Source organism: Canis lupus, chromosome 20, assembly GCF_011100685.1.
Source record: "Canis lupus familiaris isolate Mischka breed German Shepherd chromosome 20, alternate assembly UU_Cfam_GSD_1.0, whole genome shotgun sequence".
Classification (NCBI taxonomy): Eukaryota; Metazoa; Chordata; class Mammalia; order Carnivora; family Canidae; genus Canis; species Canis lupus.
Window position 1 is genome coordinate 41,892,535 of NC_049241.1, and position 25,500 is coordinate 41,918,034.

At 51.1% G+C, this 25,500-nt stretch overlaps 1 protein-coding gene across 3 annotated transcripts; it reads right to left on the bottom strand.

Moving 5' to 3' along the window:
- Positions 1-86: 86 nt before the first annotated feature.
- On the bottom strand, positions 87-25,264 carry PTPN23 (protein tyrosine phosphatase non-receptor type 23). Of its 3 annotated transcripts, none has more exons than XM_038566613.1 (25): positions 25,097-25,264; positions 17,752-17,826; positions 8,833-8,960; positions 8,493-8,569; positions 7,772-7,821; positions 7,477-7,608; positions 7,134-7,214; positions 6,902-7,033; positions 6,767-6,814; positions 6,306-6,362; positions 6,155-6,213; positions 5,936-6,015; positions 5,705-5,819; positions 5,546-5,611; positions 5,034-5,179; positions 4,454-4,765; positions 4,213-4,367; positions 3,963-4,111; positions 3,695-3,874; positions 1,812-3,600; positions 1,533-1,717; positions 1,339-1,443; positions 1,115-1,253; positions 888-1,001; positions 87-802 (listed from the first exon to the last, which is right to left on the bottom strand). In XM_038566613.1, exons 1-25 carry the CDS (start codon positions 25,178-25,180, stop codon positions 323-325), a joined length of 4,938 nt encoding a protein of 1,645 aa, XP_038422541.1. In that variant the 5' UTR covers positions 25,181-25,264; the 3' UTR covers positions 87-322. The 3 variants fall into 3 exon arrangements, with proteins under 3 accessions (XP_038422541.1, XP_038422540.1, XP_038422542.1); XM_038566612.1 differs by having other exon boundaries at positions 3,963-4,114; positions 25,097-25,263; XM_038566614.1 differs by lacking the exons at positions 17,752-17,826; positions 25,097-25,264 and having other exon boundaries at positions 3,963-4,114; positions 8,493-8,669; positions 8,833-8,963.
- Between the last annotated feature and the right edge of the window lie 236 nt (positions 25,265-25,500).

Sequence of the window (25,500 nt, forward strand, 5' to 3'; positions counted from 1 at the left end):
CACATCCAGGCTCACTAAGGCACCATGGTTCAGGCGGTGCTACCGAGGCCCAGGCTCCCTCGCTGAGGCAATGGGCAGACACTGGCCACAGAACAGGTTGATTACTTTAATAGCAAAGAGCTGAAAAATGTCAGGTCCCACAAAGGAGAACCTGACCCAAGGCCCGCAAGGCATCTCCACCCCACAGGGGTGCGGGCTGGGCCAGGCAGGGCTGAAGGCAGCAGGAATGGGAGTAAGAGACCAGGCCCGCTGGAGAGGCCCTGCTAGGGTGGGCAGACCGGCGGGGGAGATGTAGTGTAAGGACCGGGCAGGCAAAGCCTCTTCAGGTCTTGTTGAGCGTCCAGAGCGGATCCAGAAGGCTGAGAGGGTCATCAGTGGGCCGGGCAGCCCGTAGGCCCTGCCCATTATGGGCCTGCAGAAAGTTCTGCTTACTCATGCGCTGCTTCCCTCGCAAGGAGCTGTCCAGAGAGAAGGCCTCGGGAGTTAGGGAGGCCAACAGCTCCAAGGAGGAGGAGGGGGGCCCCACACTGGGGGCCTCAGGTACTGGCTGTTCCTCCTCAGGCTGGGGGGCTTCAGGCAGAGGTGAAGGGAGAGGGGGTGGGGAGGAGGATGGGAGCTGGGCGGACTCTGGGAGGCTGGCTGGTGGCAAGCCTGGGGGCTCTACAGGGACTGGGAGGCTGGTAGCCGGGGAATCCAGGCCCCCAGGAGGCCGGATGCTGAGTTTGGCGATGGTGGCCTGGATGGAGCTAATGGGCACATCCCCGCCGAGGACCAGGTCCTGGGAATCCTGAGGAAGGTGATTCTGGGAAGACAGAAGTAGATGTACATGAGTCCACCAGGCTGTGGCTGTGCCCCCTTGCCCCCCGCAAGCCCCAAGGGCTCCCTACCTTCTGACTGATGCTTGTGCCGGCTGATGATCTGCCTGGAGGGGGCATGCCATGGCGCTGCAAGACCTGCTCCACGTGTCTCACCACCGCCTCGTGGCAGAACCGCAAGTGCAGCTGGAGAGGGCCCTCGGTTTGGTCAACAGCACAGGGCCTCCTTGCCCTAGGGTTGAGGGTGTCCCCCTGCACCGCCCCCAGCCCCAGCCCCACCCCTCCAGCCCGCCCCTCACTTTCTCCTGCAGCATGTGCTTCCTCTGCTGCCGCATGCGCCGCACCAGCCGAGGCAGCTCAGGGATCCCGTTCCCGGCCTCCACCTCCTGCACCGCCGCATAGAGCAGTGCAAAGGCTCCCGTGCGGCCCACCCCAGAGCTGTGGTGGGAAGGTGGGGTGTCAGCTGGGCCCAGGGCCCCCCCCCCCCCGACACCCCCCCCTCACCCACCAGCCTGGGCCCCACCTGCAGTGCACGACGACTGGTGTGTGCAGGGGCCGCTGATGTAGGCAGTGTGCGTGCACCTCCTGGATGAAGCGCAGCAGGTTGCCAGGGCTGTCCGGCAGGCCCCTGCAGGGTGCAGGCCAGAGGGCTGTGAGCAGGGCCAGATAGATACCCTTACCCACCACCCCCACACACACCGGGGGCAGCAGACGCACAACTCAGGCCAGGTGGGGAAGTGGAGGTGCACAAGTGAGCGCTTGAGGCTCTGGTCCCGGAACTGCAGGCTCAGCACCCGCTCCACATGGGTCTCGGTGGCACGGACGCTGCTCAGTGCCACACTCAGGGCACCATGTACCATGGGCTGTCCCCGCTCAGCAGGGAAGTAACGTGCCACCTTTTGCTAAGGGACAGACAAGCAAGGTGGTGAGATCTGCTCTTCTTCTGGGTCCCCTTCCGGGCACCCCCTCCCCTGCCCTCCTTGCCCACCCCCTCACCTTCTCCATCTCAGCCTCCGACACCAACATGACAATGACGGACACCTTCTGCTCGTGCACCATGAGCCAGAAGTCGGCAGCAGTACCGGGCAGCGGGGCCTGGGTGGCCACCAAGGGCGGGCAGTAGGGCGAGAGCCCCTCCACGCGGCTGGCGTTGATGTAGTCGTCCTTGCCCGAGCGCAGCACCACGCGGTTACTATCGTAGGGCATGACGTCCTGGTGCCGGTTCTTCAGCGAGTAGCAGCGGGCGATAGCGATGGAGCGGCCACGGGCGTCATGTTCCTGTGCATCCTGCAGCTCCCGCCACATGGCGTCCAGTGCCCCAGTGTCCCCCAGCTGGCCTCGAAAGGCCTCCAGCTCCCGCTGCAACTGCTGCAGCCTCTCGGGGCGCTCGTAGGGGTCCCTCTCAATCAGCCGCAGGGCCTGTGGCCGGCGGCCCTCAGCTGCATCCACCTTTGTGGGCTGCAGCAGGGGCTGCCCACCCCCAGGAGGCTGTGTGCCCCCGTGCTGACTCTCCGGGCTGGAGGATAGCAGGTCTGCAGCTGCAGGCCCCCGGCGCACACATGGGGGCGGCTCTGCTGCGGGGGCCCGAGGCGGCACTGGGCCAGGCCCTGGTGACGGGGCAGGTGAAGGCACTGGGTGGGGGGTAGGGGCGGGCTGGCCGGCAGGTGAAGGGCCTCTAATGGAGAGCGGGGTAGCCTGAGGGCCCAGGGGCCTAGGGGCCGGGGCAGGACCATATGCCAGGGTGGGATGGGGAGACGGAGGTGGCCCGGCGCTAGGGAAGGGCAGAGCCCCTGAGTGGGGGGGCAGTGCCCCCGAGTGGGGGGGCAGAGGGTCCTGAGAGGGGCCTGGGTAGAGAGGGGTGTGCAGAGGCGGTGTGGGCTGTCCCAGGACACTAGGCTGAGGAGCAAAAGGGTAGGGGGGTTGTGGGGGCACCCGCCCCTGAGCCTGGGGTGGGAAGAGGTTCGGATGCTGGAGCGGAAGGGGCTGCTGGGGGGGCTGGGGTGTGAATGCCACTCCTGTGGGATGGGGCTGGGGCCCAACCCTGGGGGCCGGAAAAGCTGGGGGAATCCCAGGAGCAAAGTGGTGCTGGGCAGGGGGAGCTGTGAGGGGCGGCTTGGCCCCCATAGGGTAGGTGTAGGGTGTGGGCAGCAGCTGCGGCTGTGGTGGGGGCACTGGGAAGCAGGGCTGGGGTGGAGCGGGGCTGGGGTTTGGCCGTGGAGCAGTGTGGCTGGAGATGGGGGCCTGGACACTATCCACAGTGGTCGTGGCTGGCCGAACCCCCAGGGCCATCTCGGGTCCTGAGAACTGGGGAGGAGGGGCAGAGGGCAGACCTGCAACTGGCGGGGGTGGTCCTACCCCCCCATAGGGACTGCTTACCACACCGTGCTGTGGGGACGACTGGGGCACAAGTCCCAACTCTGGAGTGTAGGCAGGGGCAGGGTAGAGAGCAGGACCAGGGGCCAGGACCACAGCAGGGGGGCCTGGGGCCTGGGGGGGCCTGGGCTGCAAGCCCTGGGTGGGGCCTGAGTAGGCACCTGGAGGTAAGGGGCCTGAAAGATAGTGGGGTCCTGGGCCCGCAGAGCTGGGGAAGGGGCTAGGAGGAAAACGGAGGATGGCAGCAGCGGCCAAGTAGGCGTCAGGTGGCCGGGGAGCAGCCACCATTTCAGGGGGCAGGCTGCGCAGCTCCTCAGGCAGGTCTCCTGTCTCCAGCACCTCGCCCTCCTCCCTCCGGGGCAGCAGTGGCTTTGGGGCTGTGGGCCGAGGGGGTGGCTTCTTCTTCAGCTCCCTACAGAACAAGGCCAGGAAGGAGCAGAGAGTGGAGCCGGGCCCCCACCAGCCAAGCTGGGGCTGGGCTGCAGCTGCCCCGAGGCCACACCCACCTGTCCAGGAGCTGCTGGCGGGCAGCCTCGCGGGCCTGGCAGGTGGACTGGGCCCGTTCCAGGAGAGCAGCCACCTTGCTCTCCAGGTCCGCATAGAAGTCCTTGCCCTCCTGCGACTTCTTCATCAGGTCCTCATAGGCTTCGTAGGAGGCCACCAGGGTCTGGAGTGTGGAGTTCCACCTGGCAGGCAGAAGGGCCAGCAGGAGGTGAGTGGCCAGGCCGAGCTCCAGGTGGGAGTCTGGGCTGGAGCACAGGGCCAGACACTGACTTTTGGTCCAGTTCACTGAGCACCCGCCGCACAGCTGCATACTGCACGTTGGCCTCCGTCAGCGCCCTCAGGACATTGTCCTGGGCCGCCAGGTTCTGCTCCAGGTATACCCTCAGCTGGTCGTACTTCTTCAGCTGCTCCTCAAACAGCTTCTGGGGGGGAAGGGGGAGGTGGAGAGCAGATACTCAGGGCCTCACTACTTCGGGGTGGATCCCAGAGTCAGAGACTGTCCCTGGCCCACCAATCCCACCTTCATCTCTGAGTGGTCCGTAGTAACCAGGGAGGCCGTGATATCATCCTTCTGGATCAGCTCACGCAGCTGCTGCTCTAGGGACACACGCTGGTCCCGCATCTCCTGCACCTTGGCCAGGATGCGCTTCAGGTTCTGCAGCACAGCCTTGTCCTCTGGGTGCAGCAGGGGTGGGTGAGACCCGAGGCCACAGCTCCACATCCCTTCTCAGGGGCATGGGATGGGGGGTGGGGTGGCTCACCAGGGGTGAGAGCTGGCGTGGGCAGAGCAGCCCGGACCTGGTCCAGTGGCCCGCTGAGCAGGCGCAGATTGCCGACGTGCAGATTCATGGCACGGTGCAGCTCGCTGTTGGTGAATGAGGCCTTCTCGTGGACCTCCATGTACTTAGCCCAGTCGCGCCTCACCTCAGCCAGCTCTGCCTTGGAGCCTGCCAGGCTGGCCCCAGCCTGCCCCAAGGCCTCCTGCAACTTCTGCTCAAGCAGCTCGTCCTCCTCCAGCAGCTCCCGGATGTCCTTCAGGGAGGCCTCCACATCCGTGAACACACCTGACAGCACTGGAGAGTGTTTGTGGAAGGGGAACAACAGCTCCTGATGCAGGCACACCAGGCACCCAACTTGCGCCCGTCCCCGGGGAGACAGAACCACCCCCATGGTCAAGGGCTTGTGTGTGACCCCAGACTTGCCGAGCAGGACAGATACAGGGTGCAGGGATCTACAGAGGCATGAGGGCGGGTGCTGGCACCTCCTCTGTCCTTAGGAACAGGGTCCATGGAGAAGGCCACCACAGAGGACTCCACTCACTTGCTTCTCCCCCTTGCTCACCTTGCATGGACTGGACAAGGTTCCTGACAGTGTCTGGCCGGACACTGAGAGCTGCACACTTCTCCATAAGCTGGGGTGGGATGTGGCTGTACGCATCAAGGTTGTCCACAGTCTCAGGGTCCAACTGCATTGAATCCATGAACTGACTGCAGGGGGGTTAGAACCAGGTGGGCACCGACCCAACTCCTCCCTCCCTCACCACTGAAACTAAGTCTGAGGTCCTAGCAGAGGCAGATCAGCCTCTTGACCTCCACCAACAGAGTCTGGCCTGGCCCCACAGAACACATCCAGGGCACTGCTAAAAACAACAGGCCACGGGAACATCGCCCTCCCACGCCAAGTGACTGCCCCCTATAAATCTAGCACCCAAGACCATGAGCCGGAAGGGCTGAGCTAGGAAACCTGGTACAAGAAGACATTCGCTATTCCTCTCCCTGTGCAAGTAGCACTGGGGACCCCGCAGAGGTCTGCTGTGTACCTCCCACGCCTCCCACCTCCAGCCCTGAACTCACTCCAGGACCTCATTCTTGTCCTCAATCTTGGCCATCATCTCCCGAAGCAGCTTGGCCTTCTCCTCACTGCCAAAGTGACAAAGCAGTTGCTGGAAGCCTGAGTCTTGAGACATCCCAACCCCATCTGTGCTAAGACCAGAGCTAGCCATTCCCACCCACCTGTACAGTGATGAGGCTTCATGAGCAGCCATGGGTACCAGTTTGGCAAAGATGTCAGGGCCCGTAACAGCTGGGTCTGTGGGGTTCACTGGTAAGGGCTTCACCAAGGGGGCACCTGGGAGGGAGAGTAACAACTGTAGGAACCAGGCCCACACAAGCCTCTGGTCTGCCTCTGTTCTATACTCCCATCTTCACCCCTTCCCAATCCTTGGCCCCCCCTCAGCTCCAGACCTTTTACAGGCTGAAGGGTGTCCAGTGCTGGGACAGCCTCATGGTAGATGAAGTCATTGTCCTTTTTGGCAGAATTGTACCTGGGGTCAGAAAGGGAAGTGGAAAGTCCGAGCAATCAGGCCACTGCTCTCAGGTAGTGGCTTCCTCCCAACAATGCAGAGGGCCAAGACCCTTCCCAACAGGAAGGAACCAAGGCCATCCCCAGCCCCATAGACTCACTTGCCCCCAATGACGTCCATTGCAAAGCGCAATGCATCTTGCACAGTGTCAGGCTGGCCCTGTAGGACAGAGATGGGAGGGGACTCAACACCAATCAAAGCCAGAGTGAGGACAACCCGCAGACCCACACCAGACTCTTCTTCAGCTTTACCTTGGCCAACTTGATGGCTTCATTGAGCTTGTCCAGGGCACTCTGGAAGTACGCGACCTGTGGGGAGCAACAAGCAGAGCCTGGTCCATCCTTCCCTCCTTATGCCACCCCATTAAGCCCTGCCTGGCTATGAGGTGACCCACGAGACCAGAAGCTGAGGAAGGAGCCAGGCACCAGCCCAGCCAAGAGTACACAGCCCACTCCACCTTACAGCTACGCCTCCCACCAGGAGTCCCCACTGGCCGGGAGCCTGTTATACCTCTGCAGTCCCCTAGGGATGAGGGTAAAGCAGATGGAACAACACAAAAGAAAACACCAGGCCTACAGTCAGGGGGTGGCCAAGCATGTGGGGGTGAGGGACGGTGAGGAGAGCCTCCTCTATGCTATAGAGAAGGGACCCCTCTAGCACCTCGTGAAAAGGCTGGAATCAGTCGAATCCTTCCCTGCCACGGCTCACTCACCCGCTCACCGAACTTCTGCTGCTCCTCAGCTTGCTTTCCCATGTGCAGCTGGCAAGAAAGAAGAGAGGCCACTACTTATTCCCCAAGCTGTGGACACCCCAGCCCACCCCACCCCAGCGGTCACAGTGCTCGCACATGAGCCACAGCTGCAAAGTAGTAGATCTTCATCTGGACAAGCTTCTTCCAGTCCTTCTGGATCCGGCCCAGCAGTGAGGCGGTGTCAGGATTCTCCAAGGCCCGGCATGCTTCCTTGTAGTAATCCACCACCTGGGAACCAGGAGGGGGTCAAGAGTGGGGATCAGGAGTAAACTAAAGGCCTATTCTCACAGTCCCTTGGGGGCCATGCCACCATCTACCCCGTCCCTACCTGTGCACTGATGCGGGCCACCAGAAAGCTCTTCCTGTTGTCCAACATTGACTTCTCCAGAAGGCACTCCTGAGCCTGGCCCTGGGTGGACAAATGCAGGTGCAGTCATTCATTCACCCAGAGATCTTACCCTCCCCATCGGAACCAGTGAGAGATACCCTGCCCTGTCCTCTCTCCTCTAGCCTTCCTACTCCAAGAAATACTGCCCTACTCTGATCCACCTGGGGCTTAAAAATTCAAAGCCAAGGCCCCACTGTTATGTGCACAGGGCCTGGTCCAGACTCCAGTGCCAGCTGCCCCCTCCCCTGCAGTGAACTGGGACCCAACAAGGGCACTGCCTCACCAGCATGAGGTTGACATTGAGAGTGAGGATCTGGCGGCTCATGTCAACGCTGTAGGCATGAGGGAAGTGCTCACGCAGATAGGCGAAGGCGCCTGCTGCACACTGGAAGTGGGTACAGGAGACCTTCATGCCCTGGGAGGGGAGAGGAGGAAGATGGCCAAAGGCAGAGCCAGAGAGCTGCCCAGGTCCACTCCCACGGGACAGGATGTAAACTCTGGAGCTCTGGAGATGAAGAACACTCAGCACCTCTCCCTGTTATGTCCTATGTCCCGCCCATCGCCCCACCTCTCCTCACCTCCTCAGACACCCGCTTGTCCATGGCCCCCAACATGGAGTGCAGCGCCCCTGGGAAGTCAGAGGACACAATGTCAGAACTAGCCTGGGGCTGCTCTCAGGTTGCCCCACGCCTTTGTTGAGCATAAGGCAGGAAGGGGCAGTGCTGTCACTCATGATCAGGGAGCTGGTCCAAGGACACCCAGAAGGAAAAACTCACAAGTCCAGCCCAAGCCCCTCTGCCTTGCTCTACACCAAGCTGATGTGGGGGTGGAGGAAGGAAGAACTTCCATACATAGCACCCAGCCAACAGGTCCAGTCTTGAAGCCCCAGGGATGCCTATATAGGACTCGAGCTCCCCAGGATTCTCCCTTGAGCCACACTGAGGCTAAGTCATCAGGGTTGATAACAGGGTTAGTTGAGGCCATCCTTGTTCTCCTGACTGGTGCAGCCCAAAGCCATAAGCGGGGGTCAGAGTGTCCGGTCAAACAGAGGCCACCACTCCTGGCCAGAGTACACAGCAACACCACATGGTGGCCATCCCAGCGGAGATCCTCCCCAGCATGGTGGCTCCCCTTGGCCCATAAAAGAGGTGCTGGCAGAGCTATGAGGAAGGCAGTGAAGGGGTCAGAACCCAGGGATCCTCTGCCCATGAACCCACCACCTTTGTGACCTGCTGAGCTGAGATCCTGGGTTGGCAGGGCTGGGAGATAGGACCATGGGGAAAGTGGTAGGCAGCTCACCAAGGTTGTAGAGAATGCAGGCCTGCTCATACTTGATATCCTCATGGGCCACAGACTTGCCAGAGAAGATCTCAGTCCTGCAGACATGCCACCCACATCATCTTAAGGAAAGGAGCCGGCTAGGGCCTTGAGGCCAGGTGAGGGGACCAGCCACCCCAGTGCAGGTCAGAGGGATACCTAAGGAGACCAACCACACCAAGCCACTCCCCATCCTCTGCAGCGAGGAAGAAGGGAGGGGAGGGGAGGGAAGGGAGGGCTTGGGACATCTCCATCACCCAAACACCCTGGGCTGCCCGAGGCACCCTTCAGGCTCCCCCAAGCCCTGCCTGCCAGCTCTCACCAAGTGACAGGAACAGCAGCCTCCTGGCCTGAGCCCATGGGGACCCGACTCTGCAGGTAGTGGAGCTGGCCTAGGTACTTGCGGAGGACACTGCAGCCCTCAAAGTCCCGTGGGACACGGACAGCATTCTGGAGGGTGGATGGGAGAAGCAGGCCTGCCATCACTTGGGGTAGAGTACAGGCAGGTCTGTCTGCCCATAGATACCCAAGAAAGAAATCTGCATCTGAGCTAGGCAACTGCACACTCCAAGGGATCCAGAGACAGCCCATAGCTATGCCTGCAGCTGTTCAACAACCACCCCACCAGCCAGGGCTGGCTGAGTCAGTCCCACTTCTCCCAAAGGCAGTTTTATAACATGCATTAAAAATGTTCATGTACTTGATCCTGACCCACAGTTCTGTATCTAAAACATACAGTAAAAGACACCCAAATGCTTGGTGAGCATACAAGGATATTTATCACAGTAGATTATTAACAGGGTCAAATACTGGATGCCACCAAAATTTCCATAAACAAGACTGTTTAAATAATGTCAAGACTACCCACAAAAGAAAATACCCTATAGCCACAAGGACCCAAGATGAGAGTATTATGTTTAAATGTTCATGATATATTTATTGAGTCAAAAAAAAAAAAAAAAAGTAACAGATGAGCAATATGATTTCATTTATGTGAAATCGTATAGAAACTGATAGCCAACTAGGTACAAACACAAGATTCTAGGGTATACACCAAAATGTTAAGTGATTACCACTGGGTAACAGGGTTTAAGTAACTTATCCTATTCTGTATACACATGTAGAGACATATATTTCTTTGTATTGCTTATTCTTCATATTAAACACTTTCACCTTTTTCCTATTATTTTATCATTTAAATCCAATTAACATACAGTATATTATTAGTTTCAGAGGTAGAGTTCAGCGATTCATCAGTTGCATATAACACCCAGTGCTCATTACATCACGTGCTCCCAACACTCAGTTACCCCATCCCCCTTGATCCTCCCCCACTTTTTTAAAAAAATATTTTTTAATTAATTAATTTAAATATTTTATTTATTTATTCATGAGACACACACACACACACAGAGGCAGAGACACAGGCAGAGGGAGGAGCAGGCTCCATGCAGGGAGCCTGACGCGGGACTTGATCCTGGGTCTCCATGATCACGCCCTGGGCTGAAGGCGGCGCTAAACCGCTGAGCCACCTGGGCTGCCCCCACTTTCACTTTTTATTAAAAACAATAAAGCTCTTCCCATTTTGGGGAAATAAATCAAAGCAGATGAACCCCGTGCTCAAACAAACAGAAGAGCAGACAACCTACTCTCCAAGAAGCACAAAACAAAGGGACAGGCTAGCAGCACTGTGAACACTCTCCCCCACCTGCTGGAGGGAACCAGAGTATCCCCCCACACATACTCCCAGAAGACTTTAGCAGCCAGAGGGCCCAGCAGAGAGCTGGCCAGCACTGGCTAGAAGAAACCCTTCTTGGAGGATACCACCCTCCAGAGCTGGGCTCCAAGGCCCTGCCAGGGATGCTCTCAGAAGAACAACAGGGCAGGGCTAGCCAGCACCAGTTACACTCAACAGCATTCCCTAGGACCTGTCTCCTCTCTGAACAGGAATGTAAGCTCCCTCAGGAAGCAGCCTCCAGAGGGCCCAGAGCAAAGATGAGGCCCACAGCCACGTATACTGTTAAGGTGTGACTTGTCCCTCAGACCAGGACTTCTGGAATCAGTCACTACCCCCTCCCCATCTTTCTCTGCCATAATCAGATACCACCTAGAGTTAACATTTTCCTTTAGGCTGAGCCATTTTTCAAAGTGGAGCCACATCCTAAGCAGTCACCTCTTTGCAACAACAGGGTTGATGTTATAGTTACATTTTTTTTTTAATATAAAGCCTATACAAAAAGATTAAAACAAAAGATTTGTCTTTGTACTTCCTAAAATCATCTTTGGGAAACAATGAAAGCAACCCTCCCTCTAAGCCACACAACTCCACTGGCACTTTTTTGTTTTTAAAGATTTTATTCATTCATTCATTCATGAGAGATACAGAGAAAGAGGCAGAGACATAGGAAGAGGAGCAGGCTCCGTGGGGAGCCTGATGAGGAACTCTATTCCAGGACACTGGGATCAGGCCCTGAGCCAAAGGCAGATGCTCAACCACTGAGCCACCCAGGCACCCCTTCACTGGCACTTTTAATCCAGCCAGGAACTCCCCTCGTCCCACTTGCCCTGTTCTCTAATACCTGCACGTGGAGAAGCTGAAGCGAGCAGGAGGGTCGGTAAGGAAGCTCTGAGACCATGCCACTCCTACCATTCCCAGCAAGCCCCTCACCATGCCTGCCAGCTTTATGCTCTATAAATCAAGAATTTACCTCAGAGTTGCACCTGGAAGGTGTTCTTAGAGACAACTCTTCCAGCCTCTGCTTTACCGATGAGGAAACAGGCCAGATTGTGAGCAGAGCCTACAGCTCCCCAAGATGTATCCAGCTTCCATTTCCAGGGGGCACCTGCGTGGCTCAGTTGGTTAAGCATCGGATTCTTTGTTTCAGCTCAGATCATGATCTCGGGATCATAGGATTGAGCCCTGCATGAGGCTCCATGCTCAGTGCAGAGGCAGCTTGAGATTCCCCCCTGTCCTTCCCCCATCTCAAGCTCCTTTTGCCCCTGCCCCCCAATGTGCGCATGCTTTCTCTCTCCCTCTGCCTCACTCCCTGCTAATAAATAAATACATCTTAAAAAAAAAAAAAAAGATCTGCAAGGGGACTCATGTGCAGCTTCCTTAATTGCAGCCTTTCACTGTTGAAACTCTTGAGTAAATTTTTCAAAAATAAAATAAGCAAACTGGCACTTGGCCTTGATACCACTGTTTCCACAATCCTGTAGGCAGGAGAACAACTTCTTGCTTGAGAATTGCACCTACATCAAATCTAGATCTGGGGAAACCTGAGTGGCTTAGCGGTTGATTGTCTGCCTTTGGCTCAGGGCATGATCCCAGAGTCCTGAGATCAAGTCCCACATCAGGCTCCCTGCATGGAGCCTGCTTCTCCCTCTGCCTCTTTCTCTGTGTCTTTCATGAATGAATAAATAAAACCTTTAAAAAAAAATCTTCTAGATCTGGTTCCCATACTTGTTGCTCCATAACTGTGTCTCCGATGCACCACCATATGGATGGTTGGGACCACACCACAGGAGGCTGAGGGAGGCATTTAATAAGTCCTATGGAAGCATGAAGGCTTTACCCAAGACTGCCTAATGAAACCACCACTCCAGCATCACGCTTCCTGGATCCCTCATGAAGCCTCTCGTTCACTGGGCATCCTTTTTTTTTTCCCCCTAACCCTCAGAAGAATTTGGCTCCTCTGTCCTCTTCCCTGCCACTGGAAGCTTAGCCCACTGCCAGTGGTGCCACACCAGTGCCACTGTGCTCAAAGAATCTTATTTAGAATGTCACATAACAGGCAGCCCGGGTGGCTCAGTGGTTTAGTGCTGCCTCTGGCCCAGAGTGTGATCCTGGAGACCCGGAATCGAGTCCCACATCAGGCTTCCTGCATGAAGCCTGATTCTCCCTCTGTCTGTGTCTCTGCACCTCTGTCTCTCATGAATAAATAAATAAAATCTTAAAAAAAAAGAATGTCACATAACGCCACAAGAACTTTGCTTTCTTCACTGTTGGATCTACAGTACCTAGATCAGTACCTGAAATTAAGAAAACGTTCAACAAATGTTTGCTAATGGAATAAATAAAAAGCATGACTGGAAGTCCAGTATATAAATAGGACAGATAAAGAGCTCCTCTTAGTTCTCTATTGGGTGATCAAGCTTTGCCCCCAGCAAGAGCTGAGCTGAAATTATTCAGTTTTATGTCATTCTTATTCAAAAACTGGGAAAAATGCTTTCTTCATATTAATTGCAGAAACACCATTTGGTTATTGGTCATTGTTTATTGCTAAGGAGCAAGGGTTAAGAAAGGTTAGAAACATAATAAAATTTAAGCAAATACTGTAACAATTAAAATAATTTAGTCTATAGTGTTTTGGCAATGTTATTTTAACTTCTCGCTTTTTAAATAAAAATGAAATGTGTAAAATCACAATGACTGTGGGAATGACTGTCTTGTTCTTTATATTTCTCTTATTTTCAAAACTTTCTATAGTTTTTATGATCTGTTAATAATCAGAACAGCAAATGAGCAAATGTGCAGACACCCCTGCCCCTATGAGACAGACATGAGCTGCTAAGAGCCACTGCTACGGGCCACTGCACCCCCAAATGCAGAAACAAGCCCTCAGACACGGGGTACAGCAGCCAGCACTGTGCTCAAAGCTGATACCTCAACACCAGAAACAAGTCATTTTCACAATTATTAGCAATGCTCTGGAAATGCCTAATTCCAAGAAAATAAGGAGTACAACCACTAGAAAGAAAGCAAAATCATTATGTGTTTATGCTATGACTCAAGAACTTGGAAAACCCAAGAAAGTGAACTCAAGGGATCCCTGGGTGGCGCAGCGGTTTGGCGCCTGCCTTTGGCCCAGGGTGCGATCCTGGAGACCCGGGATCGAGTCCCATGTCGGGCTCCCAGTGCATGGGGCCTGCTTCTCCCTCTGCCTGTGTCTCTGCCTCTCTCTATCTCTCTGTGTGACTATCATAAATAAATTTTAAAAAAATAAAAATAAAAAGAAAGTGAACTCATAAAGAAAAAAATTAAAATAAATTGCTCAGGGTGCCTGACTGGGTTAGTCGGATAAGCATGCAAATCTTGATCTCAGAGTTATGAGCTGAAGCCCCATGGTGGATGTAGAGATTAATTAAAAATAAATAACAAAAAACAAAAAACAAAATATATTGCTCAGTTGCTTTTCTCTACTGTAAGAAGTGGAAAATATAAAAGAAGAAAGGGGAGGAATATTCAATAATAGCAACAACAATCAAAAAAAAGTCCGGAAATAAACTCAACAAGTTATGTGTAAAACCTACATGAAGAAAACTTTGAGGAACTCCGGGGGTAAAAACGAAACAAAATAAAAAGCCCTCCTACATTTCCATCAGTGCTCTTGGGTGACCATGTGCATTGTCAATGAGCAGTAATATTCTGAAAGGAATCTTTTTTTTTTCTGAGCAGATCTTAAAAGGGGACTTAAAAAATTTGGTAAACTACATTGTAAATAGATGTACTGCCATCTAGACTTTGTTGTTCCATGTCTAGAGCACAGGCAAAGTAGATTTAGTATAATTCTTCAGGGCTCTCAGATTTTCAGAATGGTAAATGAGTACTGGCTATAACTTACAGTCACAAGCTGCACTAGCCCCCAACAAGAGAGTCAGCCTATCCTTTGAAGCTTTGAAGCCAGGCATTGACTTATCCTCTCTAGCTGTGAAAGTTCTAGATGGAATCTTCTTCCAACAGAAGGCTGTTTTGTCTCCACTGAAAATCTGTTGTTTAGTGTAGCCACTTTCATGAATTATCTTCCAGATCTCTCCATCAGCACTTGGTGCTTCACCTTGCACTTTTATGTTACGAAGATGGCTTCTTTTCTTAAACCTTGTAACCCGGGCAGCCCGGGTGGCTCAGTGGTTTAGCACCGCCTTCGGCCCAGGGCCTGATCCTGGAGACCCGGGATTAAGTCCCACGTTGGGCTCCCTGCATGGAGCCTGCTTCTCCCTCTGCCTGTGTCTCTGCCTCTCTCTCTCTCTCTCTCTGTCTCATGAATAAATAAAATCTTAAAAAAAAAAAAAAAAAAAAAAAAACACCATAACCCAACTTCGGCTAGCTTGAAACTTTCCTTCTGCAGCTTCCTCAACCTCTCTGGGCCTTCATATAATTGAAGAGAGTAAGGGCCTTGCTCTGGACTAGGTTTTGGCTTAAGGGACTGTTGTGGCTGCTTTGATCTTCTATGCACACCACTCAAACTTTCTCCTCATCAGCCATTGCTGATGTGGTTTTATTATCATTCATGTGCTCACTGGAGTAACACTTTTAATTTCCTTCAAGAACCTTTCCTTTGCAGAGCAGCCCGGGTGGCTCAGCAGTTTAGCATCGCCTTCGGCCCAGGGCGTGATCCTGGAGGCCCGGGATCGAGTCCCACGTCGGGCTCCCTGCATGGAGCCTGCTTCTTCCTCGGCCTGTGTCTCTGCCTCTCTAATGAATAAATAAAATTAAAAAAAAAAAAAAAAAAAGAACTTTTCCTTTGCATTCACAACCTGACTAACTGGTGCAAGTGGCCTACCTTTCAGCCTACCTTGGCTTTCAACCTGTCTTCCTCACTAAGCTTAATCATTTCCAGCTTCTGAATTATTTTTTTTTAAGATTTTATTTATTCATGAGAGACAGAGAGAAAGAGAGAGGCAGAGACACAGGCAGAGGGAAAAGCAGGCTCCATGCAGGGAGCCCGATTTGGGACTCAATCTCAGGACGCCAGGATCACGCCCTGGGCAAAAGGCAGACACTCAACCACTGAGCCACCCAGGCGTCCCTAGCTTCTGATTTAAGATGAGAATGTGAGACTCTTCCTTTCACTGGAACACTTAGAGGCTGTTGCGAGGTTATTGATTGCCCTAATATCAATACTGTTGTGTCTCAGGAAACAGGGAAACTCAAGGAGAGAGAAAGGGGAACAGTGGATTGATTGAGCAGTCAGAACACACCGAACATTTACCCATTAAGCAGTCGGTCTTTTTTCTTTTTTTTTTTTAAGATTTTACTTATTTATTAATGAGAGAGAGAGAGAGAGACAGACAGACACAGGCAGAGGGAGAAGCAGGCTCCATGCAGGGAGCCTGATGTGGGACTCGATCCCGGGTCTCCAGGATCACGCCCTGGGCCGAAGGCGGCGCTAAACCGCTGAGCCACCCGAGCTGCCCCAAGCTCTTGGTATTTTTTTTTTTTTTAAGATTTATTTATTATGATAGACACAGAGAGAGAGAGAGAGAGAGGGGCAGAGACACAGGCAGAGGGAGAAGCAGGCTCCATGCCAGGAGCCCAACGCAGGACTTGATGCCGGGACTCTGGGACCACGCCCTGGGCCAAAGGCAGGCGCCAAACCGCTGAGCCACCCAGGGATCCCCAAGCTCTCGGTCTTAAACGGGGTCTGCAGTGCCCCAAAACAATTGCAACAGTAACCTCAAAAATCACTGATCACATATCACCCTCACAAATACAATAATGAAAAAGTTTGTAATATTGTGAGAATTACCAAAATGTGACACAGAGACACAAAGTGAAAAAGTACTATCGGGAAAATGCACCAATAGATTTGCTCCATGCAAGACAGCCTAATCCTTCAATCTGTAAAAAACACAGTATATCTAGAGGCTCCTGGCTGGATCAGTTGGTGGAGCATGTGATTCTTAATCTTGACGTTGTGGGTTCAAGCCCCACAGTGGGTGCAGAGATTACTTAAAAATAAAATCTTCAAGAACGCACACACACAGTATCTGTGAAGTGCAATAAAGCAAAGCGCAATACAAGGTATGCCTATACCACTCTAATAGAAAAATGGACAAAAGATATTAGCAAGCTCTAAAAGAAGATATGTAACAAACACATTAACAATTCTGAAACCGGGATCCCTGGGTGGCGCAGTGGTTTGGCGCCTGCCTTTGGCCCAGGGCGCAATCCTGGAGACCCGGGATCGAATCCCACGTCGGGCTCCCGGTGCATGGAGCCTGCTTCTCCCTCTGCCTATGTCTCTGCCTCTCTCTCTCTCTTCTCTCTCTCTCTGTGTGACTATCATAAGTTAAAAAAAAAAAAAAAAAAAAAAAAAGTGAAACCTTACTATTAGCCAAATAACTGAAAATTAAAATTAAATACCCCTTTCACCTACCAGATTGCCAGAACTGAAAAGTAACAGCAGGAATAAGCATGTACCATGCTGGAGGTGGAAACGAAAGCAAATGCATCCTGTTCACCCACTAATTCCTACAGAAACAATCCTGTAAATGCCCAAGTATGCACAAACATGGATTATACTTACAATGGTGAAAACCGAAATAACCTAATGTTCAATGAGACCAGATGGATTAAATCACAGTGCAATGTAATGATCACAAGACATGAAAAATACTACTGTTCTATGTTCATTGATAAAGAAACAAATCTACAATGCGCATTATATGAAAACACATGGGACCACTGGGTGGCTCAGCAGCTGAACGCCTGCCTTTGGCCTAGGGCGTGATCCTGGAGTCCCAGGATCGAGTTCCACATCGGGCTCCCTGCATGGAGCCTGCTTCTCCCTCTGCCTGTATCTCTGCCTCTCTGTCTGTGTCTCTCATGAATAAATAAAATCTTTAAATAAACAAACAAATAAACAAATAAATAAATAAATAAAGCTCAGACTAAATAAGCTCTACAGGCAGTGTAGGATCCTAGTGTGTTTTTATATAGTATACACAGCTGACACTTGAACAGTGTGGGTTAAAGGGTGCTGACCCCCATGTTAAAAATCTACTATAATTTTTGACTTCCCAAAAACTTAACTACTAATAGCCTACTGTTGACCAGAGCCCCACTGGAAACACAGTCAATTAACACACGTTTTGTATGTTATATACATTATATATTGTATTCTTATAATAAAGTAAGCTAGAGAAAAGGAAATACTAAAGAAATCATAAAGAAAATACATGTAAAGCCTGTACTATACAAAACCTGCATATAAGCGAACCCACACAGTTCAAATCCCTGTTGTTCAAGGATTGACTATATAAAAATTATAAAATATATACAAAAATGAGAAGGATTTTTAAAAAACTGTCCTTCTTAAGCATTTTCAAATTTTTTTACCATTAACTTTGCTGCTCTTAAAGAGGAAAAAATATTAAATTAACAACAGTTTCAGGTGGTTTCTTTACCTCCCTACCAAGCAGTCCTGTTTACAAGTGCATAAAAATACTATCCTCCTACCTGTCTGAGCAACTCCAGCTTCTTCAGTTCCTCATTGTAGGCTTCTGGGTTCTCTCCATAATTTTTTAGGACAAACTAGAAAGAAAAAGAGAAAGAGAAAACAACTTAAACCATGAATGCAGAACACTCCCCTGCTCTCACTCCTGTCCTGAGTCCTTGGCAGTCACCAGTCTAGATCCACAATCACGAGCCTATCTCCCGGACCACTAGGAACTCTACCTCAAAGATGGAGCAGTGCTAAGATGCCTCTACCTTTGAGCAAAATAGAAAATAATGCTGGGCGACTTTAGGTGAACACCCTGACTGGTCTTCATCATGCTGCAGCCCTCTCTGTGAAGTCCAGGACTCTGGCAGCTCAGGAAGCAGGGGAACTTAGCTGGCTGAAAAGGGATCCTACTGAACATCCCAATAGGCCACAAATTCAAGCCTCCCTCAAGGACTAGACCTTGCTGTGTTCTGGGATTACAACCATAATCCTAATCCAACCACAAACACAGGCAAGAGATACCAAACAAGAGTGGGAGTGCAAAGCCTTCTTTGCCAGCTTTCCAGGCTAGGATATGGCAACACAGAATAAATAATTTACATCTTCCTCACCTTGAAGAAAGGCCTGCAGGTGTGTGTTGGGAATGATCAAGATAGAAGGAAAAGTCAGTGCCCACATCAGATAGGGGACTGGCATGCCTGGCCACAACAGCACTCACCACCTCAGGAGCGGACTCTCTCAAAAATGAGCAAACTCATCAGTCTGGAGGCACAGCCTGCATCAAAAGACCCCTTGTTCACCTAAGGTCAACAGACTAAGGCAGCTGGAACCACCCCGTTATGGTTCCTATTGGCTGACTTGCCAATCTAGGGGGAGCCAAATATACCCATTCCACAAACACAAAGGGCAGTGATGCCCACCTCTTCTGCTGGTTTTACCTCCTGCAAATCCCTGTGTCCATGAGCTCTCTTCTCTATCCTGTTGCCACCCCTTTAAATGTGCCCCTTACCTAGAGGCCAGAGTTCTCTTTCTAGCAAACTTCACTGTCACTGCTAACTTCAAAGCCTTCTGAAACACACACACACCGGGGGAAAAAATAAACCCAAACACTTTTCTCAGGTTAGTGAGATTATGAGAAATGAGTTGCAATCTAAAGAGAAAAATTATCATCTGAAAAGGATGTGCAACAATGGCTCTCCAAAGCCTCCAATCTCTCCTATGCACAGAGTTCCTGGCCCTTCACAATCAGCTCCCAATTGCCTTCAAGGGCTGTCTTCAAGTGACTCCTGGGGACGCCCAGCCAACAGTCCTGTGGAACTGCTGCTTTCAGGTCTCAATGCTTGCCCACATGTTGTCCCCTCTCCAATATTAACTCAGCTGAGGAACGCCTGGGTGGCTCAGCGATGGAGTGTCGGCCTTCAGCTCAGGGCATAATCCCGGGGTCCCAGGATCGAGTCCCGCACTGGGTTCCCTACGGGAAACCTGCTTCTCCCTCTGCCTATGTCTCTGCTTCTCTCTGTGTCTCTCATGAATAAATAAATAAAATCTTAAAAAAAAAAAAAAGACTCAGCTGAAATGTCAATCCCTTAAACTTTAACTGCTGCTCTCTCTACATTCTAAACATGCCTTCACCAGACTGTGCCTGGCACCGTGGCAGGGTCGTGCCAGTGACACCCCTCTAACACGCACCGAACAATGAGTGCATTGGGAATGGTAGGAGCCTTATCAGATGTGTCAGATGGTCTGCAAATGGTGGCACTTACAGGAAATTCAGAGGATGGGTGAACAAACTGAAAATACTAAAAGGAGGCACTCAAGAATATTCAAAAGCTGGGACTTCTGCTCAACAGTTAACCCAGTCTCTGAAAAGAATCAATGTCATGGTGGTGGTGGGGTAAACAGGAGACCAGTCTAGATTTTAAAACATTAAAGAAAGAGAACTAAATTCAATATGAGAACCTTGACTGAATCCAAATTTGGGGAAGAAAAAGTCATAAAAAATATTTTTTGGGGGGGGGGACGCCTGAGTGGCTCAGTGGTTGGGTGCATGATCAGGTCAGGGCATGATCCTGGAGTCCCGGGATCTAGTCCCACATCGGGCTCCCTGTGTGGAGCCTGCTTCTCCCTCTGCCTATGTCTCTGCCTCTTTCTTTCTATCTCTCATGAATAAACAAATACAATCTTTGGGGGGACAAAAATTGGGGGGAGGGGCACCTGACTGGCTGTGAGTAGAACATGTGACTCTTGATCTCAGAGTTATAAGTCTGAGCCCCACATTGGATGTAGAGATGACTTAAAAATAAAATCTTTTAAAAAATGAAAAAAATCTTTAAAAAATGCTTTGGGGACAATAGGTGAAGTTTTAACATATAGTAGAAAAGTTTTGTGGATTTTCTTATGTGTGATGATAATATGGTTACACAGGAGAATGTCCTTAGTCTTACGATGTGCTGAGATGTGTACAACTTACTTTCAAAGGTTCACAAGATACATACACATGCACGTAAGCACATACATACACAAAGACACAGAGAACACACAAATATGGTGAAATATAATTATCAAAACTAGGTAGAGAGAATTTTATTATTATTATTTATTAAATTTATTATTCTTTCAACTTTTCTGTACGTTGGAAATGTGGAAAACAAATATTTAAGAGTTGCTGAAGAATTAAACGGTACCTGAAAAACACTTTCCCCTATATCCATAGTTCTTAGCCTTTTTCTGAGTCCTTTGAGATTACAAAAGCCATAAAAGAAATCTCCCTAGAAATATTCAACTATGCACAAACCCAAAAATGTGCAAACAATTTTAGTTCACACTCTGAAGCCCATTCCTTAGGCAGGTCCATGGAAACACACATAAAACTAAGTCCCACATATAGGACTGTTAATAAATACAATATATACTTTGCTACTGAATTTCAAATGAGATTAATTTTATTAGGACGCCTGAGTGGCTCAGTGGTTGAGCATCTGACTTTGGCTCAGGGTGTGATCCCAGAGTCCCGGGATCAAGTCCCACCCTTGATGTCAGCAAGCCTAAAACCAAATTACAGCCCTACTGCACAGAGGAAGAGAACAGACCTTCGTCCCTGCCTAGCCTAACCCCTATTCCACATCTCATCTAAACAATATCAGCAAGGACAACTCATGTTACATCTCCCAGTGGGTGCTAGAACTAGACTAGGTCATTCAACCAACACTTGTAAAGCATTCTCCACATACAGATATTTATTACTTCCCGAGTAAAGGGAAGAATCTGGAGTGAAATGGATACAGGTTTTTGGTGTATAAGACTAAAGTCAGAGAAGAATGAACTAGACAATGCACGTCATTTGTTCCTAAAGTCATCCTGTGTAAAACATAAGTAGGCAGACAGGTTTGGTAACTCTAAATCTGTGATAAGAGAAAAGACAGGTCACCCAACACCAGAGGTAACTGGCAATGTCCCTTGCTCCTCACTGCTGAGGAGGCAGGTCCCCTTTTAGGCCTCCAGTTGTCTCATAATCTTTTCTGTGTATGTTGCAAGTGATTCAAAGGAGTCAGCAGCTATCCTATGAGAAACACGGAAGGGGCGGGGGAATTCCACAAACCTAAAAACCAGACTTTCCCTACATGTGAATAAGAGGAACAGTAACAAGAGGTAAGAAGAGTGTGCACTCTGTGGTACAGACAAGCTGAGTGCTAAGACCTGTCTGAATTTGGAGTGTCATTCAATAGCCAGGCAGCTGGGGAGGTATGGTTCAACCAGAGTAATGAACAAGAGGAAAGGAATTCCAGTAAGGACCAGAGCAAGAGCAATGATCAGATGTGGAAGGAAAAGAGGCTGACAGTTCCTAGAGGAGAGGCCTGAGGGAATGAATTAGAAAGAGGCAGGCTGAAGCCAAGTGGTGGCAGGCCTTGAATAGCAGGCAGTTTCTTTGGAGGAACCTGGTGGAAAACGGAAGATTTAGAGATCAATCCAGCCAGAGTGGGAGTGGGGGAAAGGCCAAGGAGTCACTCAGATGGCAGGGTGGCTACCACATGATACATCTTCCCTTGAGGATGGGTTACCATGTGGATCATTAAAAGATAAGCTCCCTGAAAGCAACAATTTTTATCATTACACACAGCCCTGAATTCTCAGGGTTGGCACATACAGTCACTCAATAAACACTTGCTCAATGAATGAGTCAGAGATGATGTTAACACCTAAGTCCAAGTCAGTTTGATTTATGCTCCAGTGCAATTGATTAGGGAAAGGTGTTTGGCACCAGAAAAGAAAACAACTTCAAATACCAACACTTGTCACCAAATCACTCAATGATGAAAAGTACAAATCAGCCTTCATCAGTTTCCAGTGAGTCAGCAATCTGGGCTCAGGTAAGAAAGTGCAGGGACGGGATGACGGTGGCTTAGCAGTTGAGCACCTGCCTTCAGCTCGGGGCGTGATCCTGGGGTCCCGGGATCGAGTCCCACGTCAGGTTCCCTGCGTGCAGCCTGCTTCTCCCTCTGTGTCTCTCATTAATAAATAAATAAAATCTTTAAAAAAAAAAGGAAGTGCAGGAACAGCAGCATTTTTCCACTAAAAAATTACATGGGCCGCGGTATTCAACCCAAAACATGGCGCTGCAGTTCAAAACCAGCTTGCTGTTCTCCTGGCTCTTATTTTACATTATTTCATAATTGAAGGCATGTCCATCAGCAGCAAAAAACAATACTAATCATTATTAAAGGTCTTTCAACAGCCCAGGCCTTACAATGAAACAAACCCTTTCAGCTATCCGGAAAACTTCAATTCATCCTGCAAAGGCTAGTCATCCCACCAAGGCTTCTCTGATGGCCCCTCCTTAGGCTGGTACTTCTGTACCCTACACATATTCTTCCACTGATATTGCCATTTAATTTTTAAGTTTCCTCTACTAAACTGAACTCCATGAAAGAAAAACAAACAGAATTGTCTGTTATTCATCTGTATTACCAATACAGATGTGTTCAACAGGGTGACCTCAACAGAATCAATTTTTACCCCAGTATCCTAACTTAAATTCTCTCAACTCCAAATCATTGGTGAAGGTTCCCATGGTTAAGAGAAAGGATAGAAGAGGACAAGGGTAGAGCAAGGGCTCAAGGGCTGGGGAAGAGTCCAGGTCAGGAAGAGTTCCCAGGTTGCAGTGGCTTCTGCAGTCTCCTGTAGGAAGAGCTCCAGGGTACCCATTTGCAAGCCCAGCCTACCCACAGGTTGTTAGTCCTTTTCAATGGGTTCATGCAAATACATGCCACAATCACAGGCGGCATCTTCCCCAATCCCCAGGAGGAAACACAGAAAAAGAGCAGCAGTCTAGGAAATGAATAGTCTCTTCAGTATTTAATACCACCTCAGGCTAAATGGCTAGTGAGCAACTACTTTCATGGAGACTCAGGAAGGCTTCCAGGGAAGTCATTACTCACATAAAACCTTGTTGGTTAGGTAAGAGTGACCAGAATATCAAAGGCTAAGTTTAAACAAAAATATCTCCTAGGATTTTCTGGGCTGAGATTTTATCCACTGGATTTCCATAAATTTATGGTCACCATGACTAAATTCTCTCTCAAATGTCCTTATTTGAGCAGTATTTTCCTGAATGCCAACTGTGTAGAGACAACCCCGCTAGGCTTCGAGGAGCAGGGAGATGCCTCTCAGGTCACTTAAAATTGAATAGGAGAGTTAAAACATAGCACACAATACTAACACCAGGAGAAGAATGGAAAAAAGGATTCAGAGAAGGGGAAGTTTAACCCAAATCAAAGAATTAAAGAGCACTTTTGGAAGAGAAAGAACTTAAACTGGACCTTGAAAGATGGAGAGAATCAACCTAAGAGATTAAAGAAGGGCCCCATGCCCATCCCACACGACAAAGAATAGGGCACTTCTGGGTGGGAGGAATTCCACAACCAAAGGCACAGAAGAGCAAATATACAGAGAATGTTAAGAGAACAGCAAATGGCTGACTGTGAACAGAACCTATATCAGAAATACATAGATCAAGGGGATGCCTGGGTGGCTCAGACGGTTGAGGGTCTGCCTTCCGCGTGGGTCATGATCTCGAGGCCCTGGCATCGAGCCCCTCATCGGGCTCCCTGATCAGGGAGTAGTCTGCTTCTCCCTCTCACTCTGCCCCTCCCCCTGCTTGTGCTCTCTAGTTCACCCAGTCTCTCAAATAAATAAATAAAATCTTAAAAACACACACACACACACACACACACATCAAACATACAGTGGGCCTTCAAAAACTACGGAAAGAACTGTGGTTGGTCGGGGAGAACTAAATGGGTTAGAGCTGAACTAGAAAACAAAGTTTTGTTGTGTTTCAGGAAAACTCATCTAACTGTACTTGTATGAAAGAGCAGATGGCTAGAAGGCCAAAGTCTGGGGAAGAGGTAACAAAACTCTTAAGTTTTAGATGAATCCAATTTCCTGTCTTTCTAAACTACTAAAATCACGAGGATGCCAACCTGTAACGACCTGGTTGTTCCTGTTTACTTCTGCTCTGACCTAATGCTCTTAGGTGGCCCTCCCAAGGCTGAAGTCTCAGAGGGCACCCGATGCTCATTCAACACACCTGGCCCCCCTCTCTGTACCAGCCCCACCTGATCTCACCACACAGGTCCCCTGCCTCCATCACCACCAAACCTGCCTGGGTCTCCTCCGTCCAACTGAAGGTCCAAACACGACTGCTAAGGCTTCTCCAGGAGCTACAACGCTGTCTACCCCCTCCTGGCAATTAAGAAAAGCAGTAACTCTCCCAAAAAAATGACAAGGAATTGTATCTTTTGGCCTAAGGGGGCTCCAGAATATGGTTCTTCTTAAGAGTCCAGAGAGAACTGCACCAAGTGTCAGAGAGACCCCAATCGCAGAGGTCAGGCATTCCTCTGGCTCCCGCCTTAACACACACACATGCTGAGCCATCCCCGGCGCTCGTCCCAGGCCGGTCCTGGAACGACAGACAGCGCACGCAGGGCACAGTTCAGAGCAGACGGCCAGGGCCGCCCACCTCTCCCCGCGAGGCGGTCCCGGCGTGGAGGACGGGCGGGGCAGAACCAGGTCCCGAGCGTCACTCGGAGGAAGTGCGGTGCCTCGGTGGGAACCGTGGATGGCCGGAGCAGAAGTCGGGAAGCAGGTTTCGACGGACTGCGGGTGCTAGCCCCGAGCGGGCGAGGAGGGGACAGGAATGTCTGCGGGGGCGGGGGGGAGGGCGGGCTGAGGAAATCCAGCGGAGGCCCCTCCCGGCCTCACCCGACCCCGCGACCAGGGCCTAGGGAGATGATGGACGCGCAGGGGGCGTCACGCGCTGGCAGACGGCGCTACGCGGGAGAGATGGGGGGAAGGACTTACTTTCTTCACGGCCGGCTGGAAGAGGAAGTCTCCGGCCTCCTTCAGGTCCAGCCAGATCATGGGCATGCGGGGCACGGCCTCCATGGCGGCTGGCGCCCGCCGGCCACCCGGCCGCTCCCCTAGCTGCCCCAGCTGCTGCCTCGGCCGCGCGCCCCGCCCCTCCGCGCCGGAAGCCGCTCGTCACGCGGCGATGAAAATTGCACGCAGGGCCTCCTGGGAGATGCAGTCCCCGCCCGCGCAGCCTTGCGGGCTAACCGCAGCGGCCGTTGCGCATGCTCAGTCTCCTCCGCAGGAAGGGCGCGGAGGGCGACTGTCCAGCCCCCGGAGAAAGGGTTTCTGGGAGTGATAGTTTTCCTGCACGTAGCTGCGAACCCGGCGCGAGCTGGTTTTCCTTTCCCGGCCGG

Coding starts and splice junctions, on each gene's coding strand:
- PTPN23 (XM_038566612.1), bottom strand. CDS start 25,180: ATGGAGGCCGTGCCCCGCATGCCCATGATCTGGCTGGACCTGAAGGAG. Junction 7,822..8,492: donor CTGCATTCTCTACAACCTTG/GTGAGCTGCCTA, acceptor CTGACTTCCCAG/GGGCGCTGCACTCCATGTTG. Junction 1,002..1,114: donor AGCACATGCTGCAGGAGAAA/GTGAGGGGCGGG, acceptor GGCCCTCTCCAG/CTGCACTTGCGGTTCTGCCA.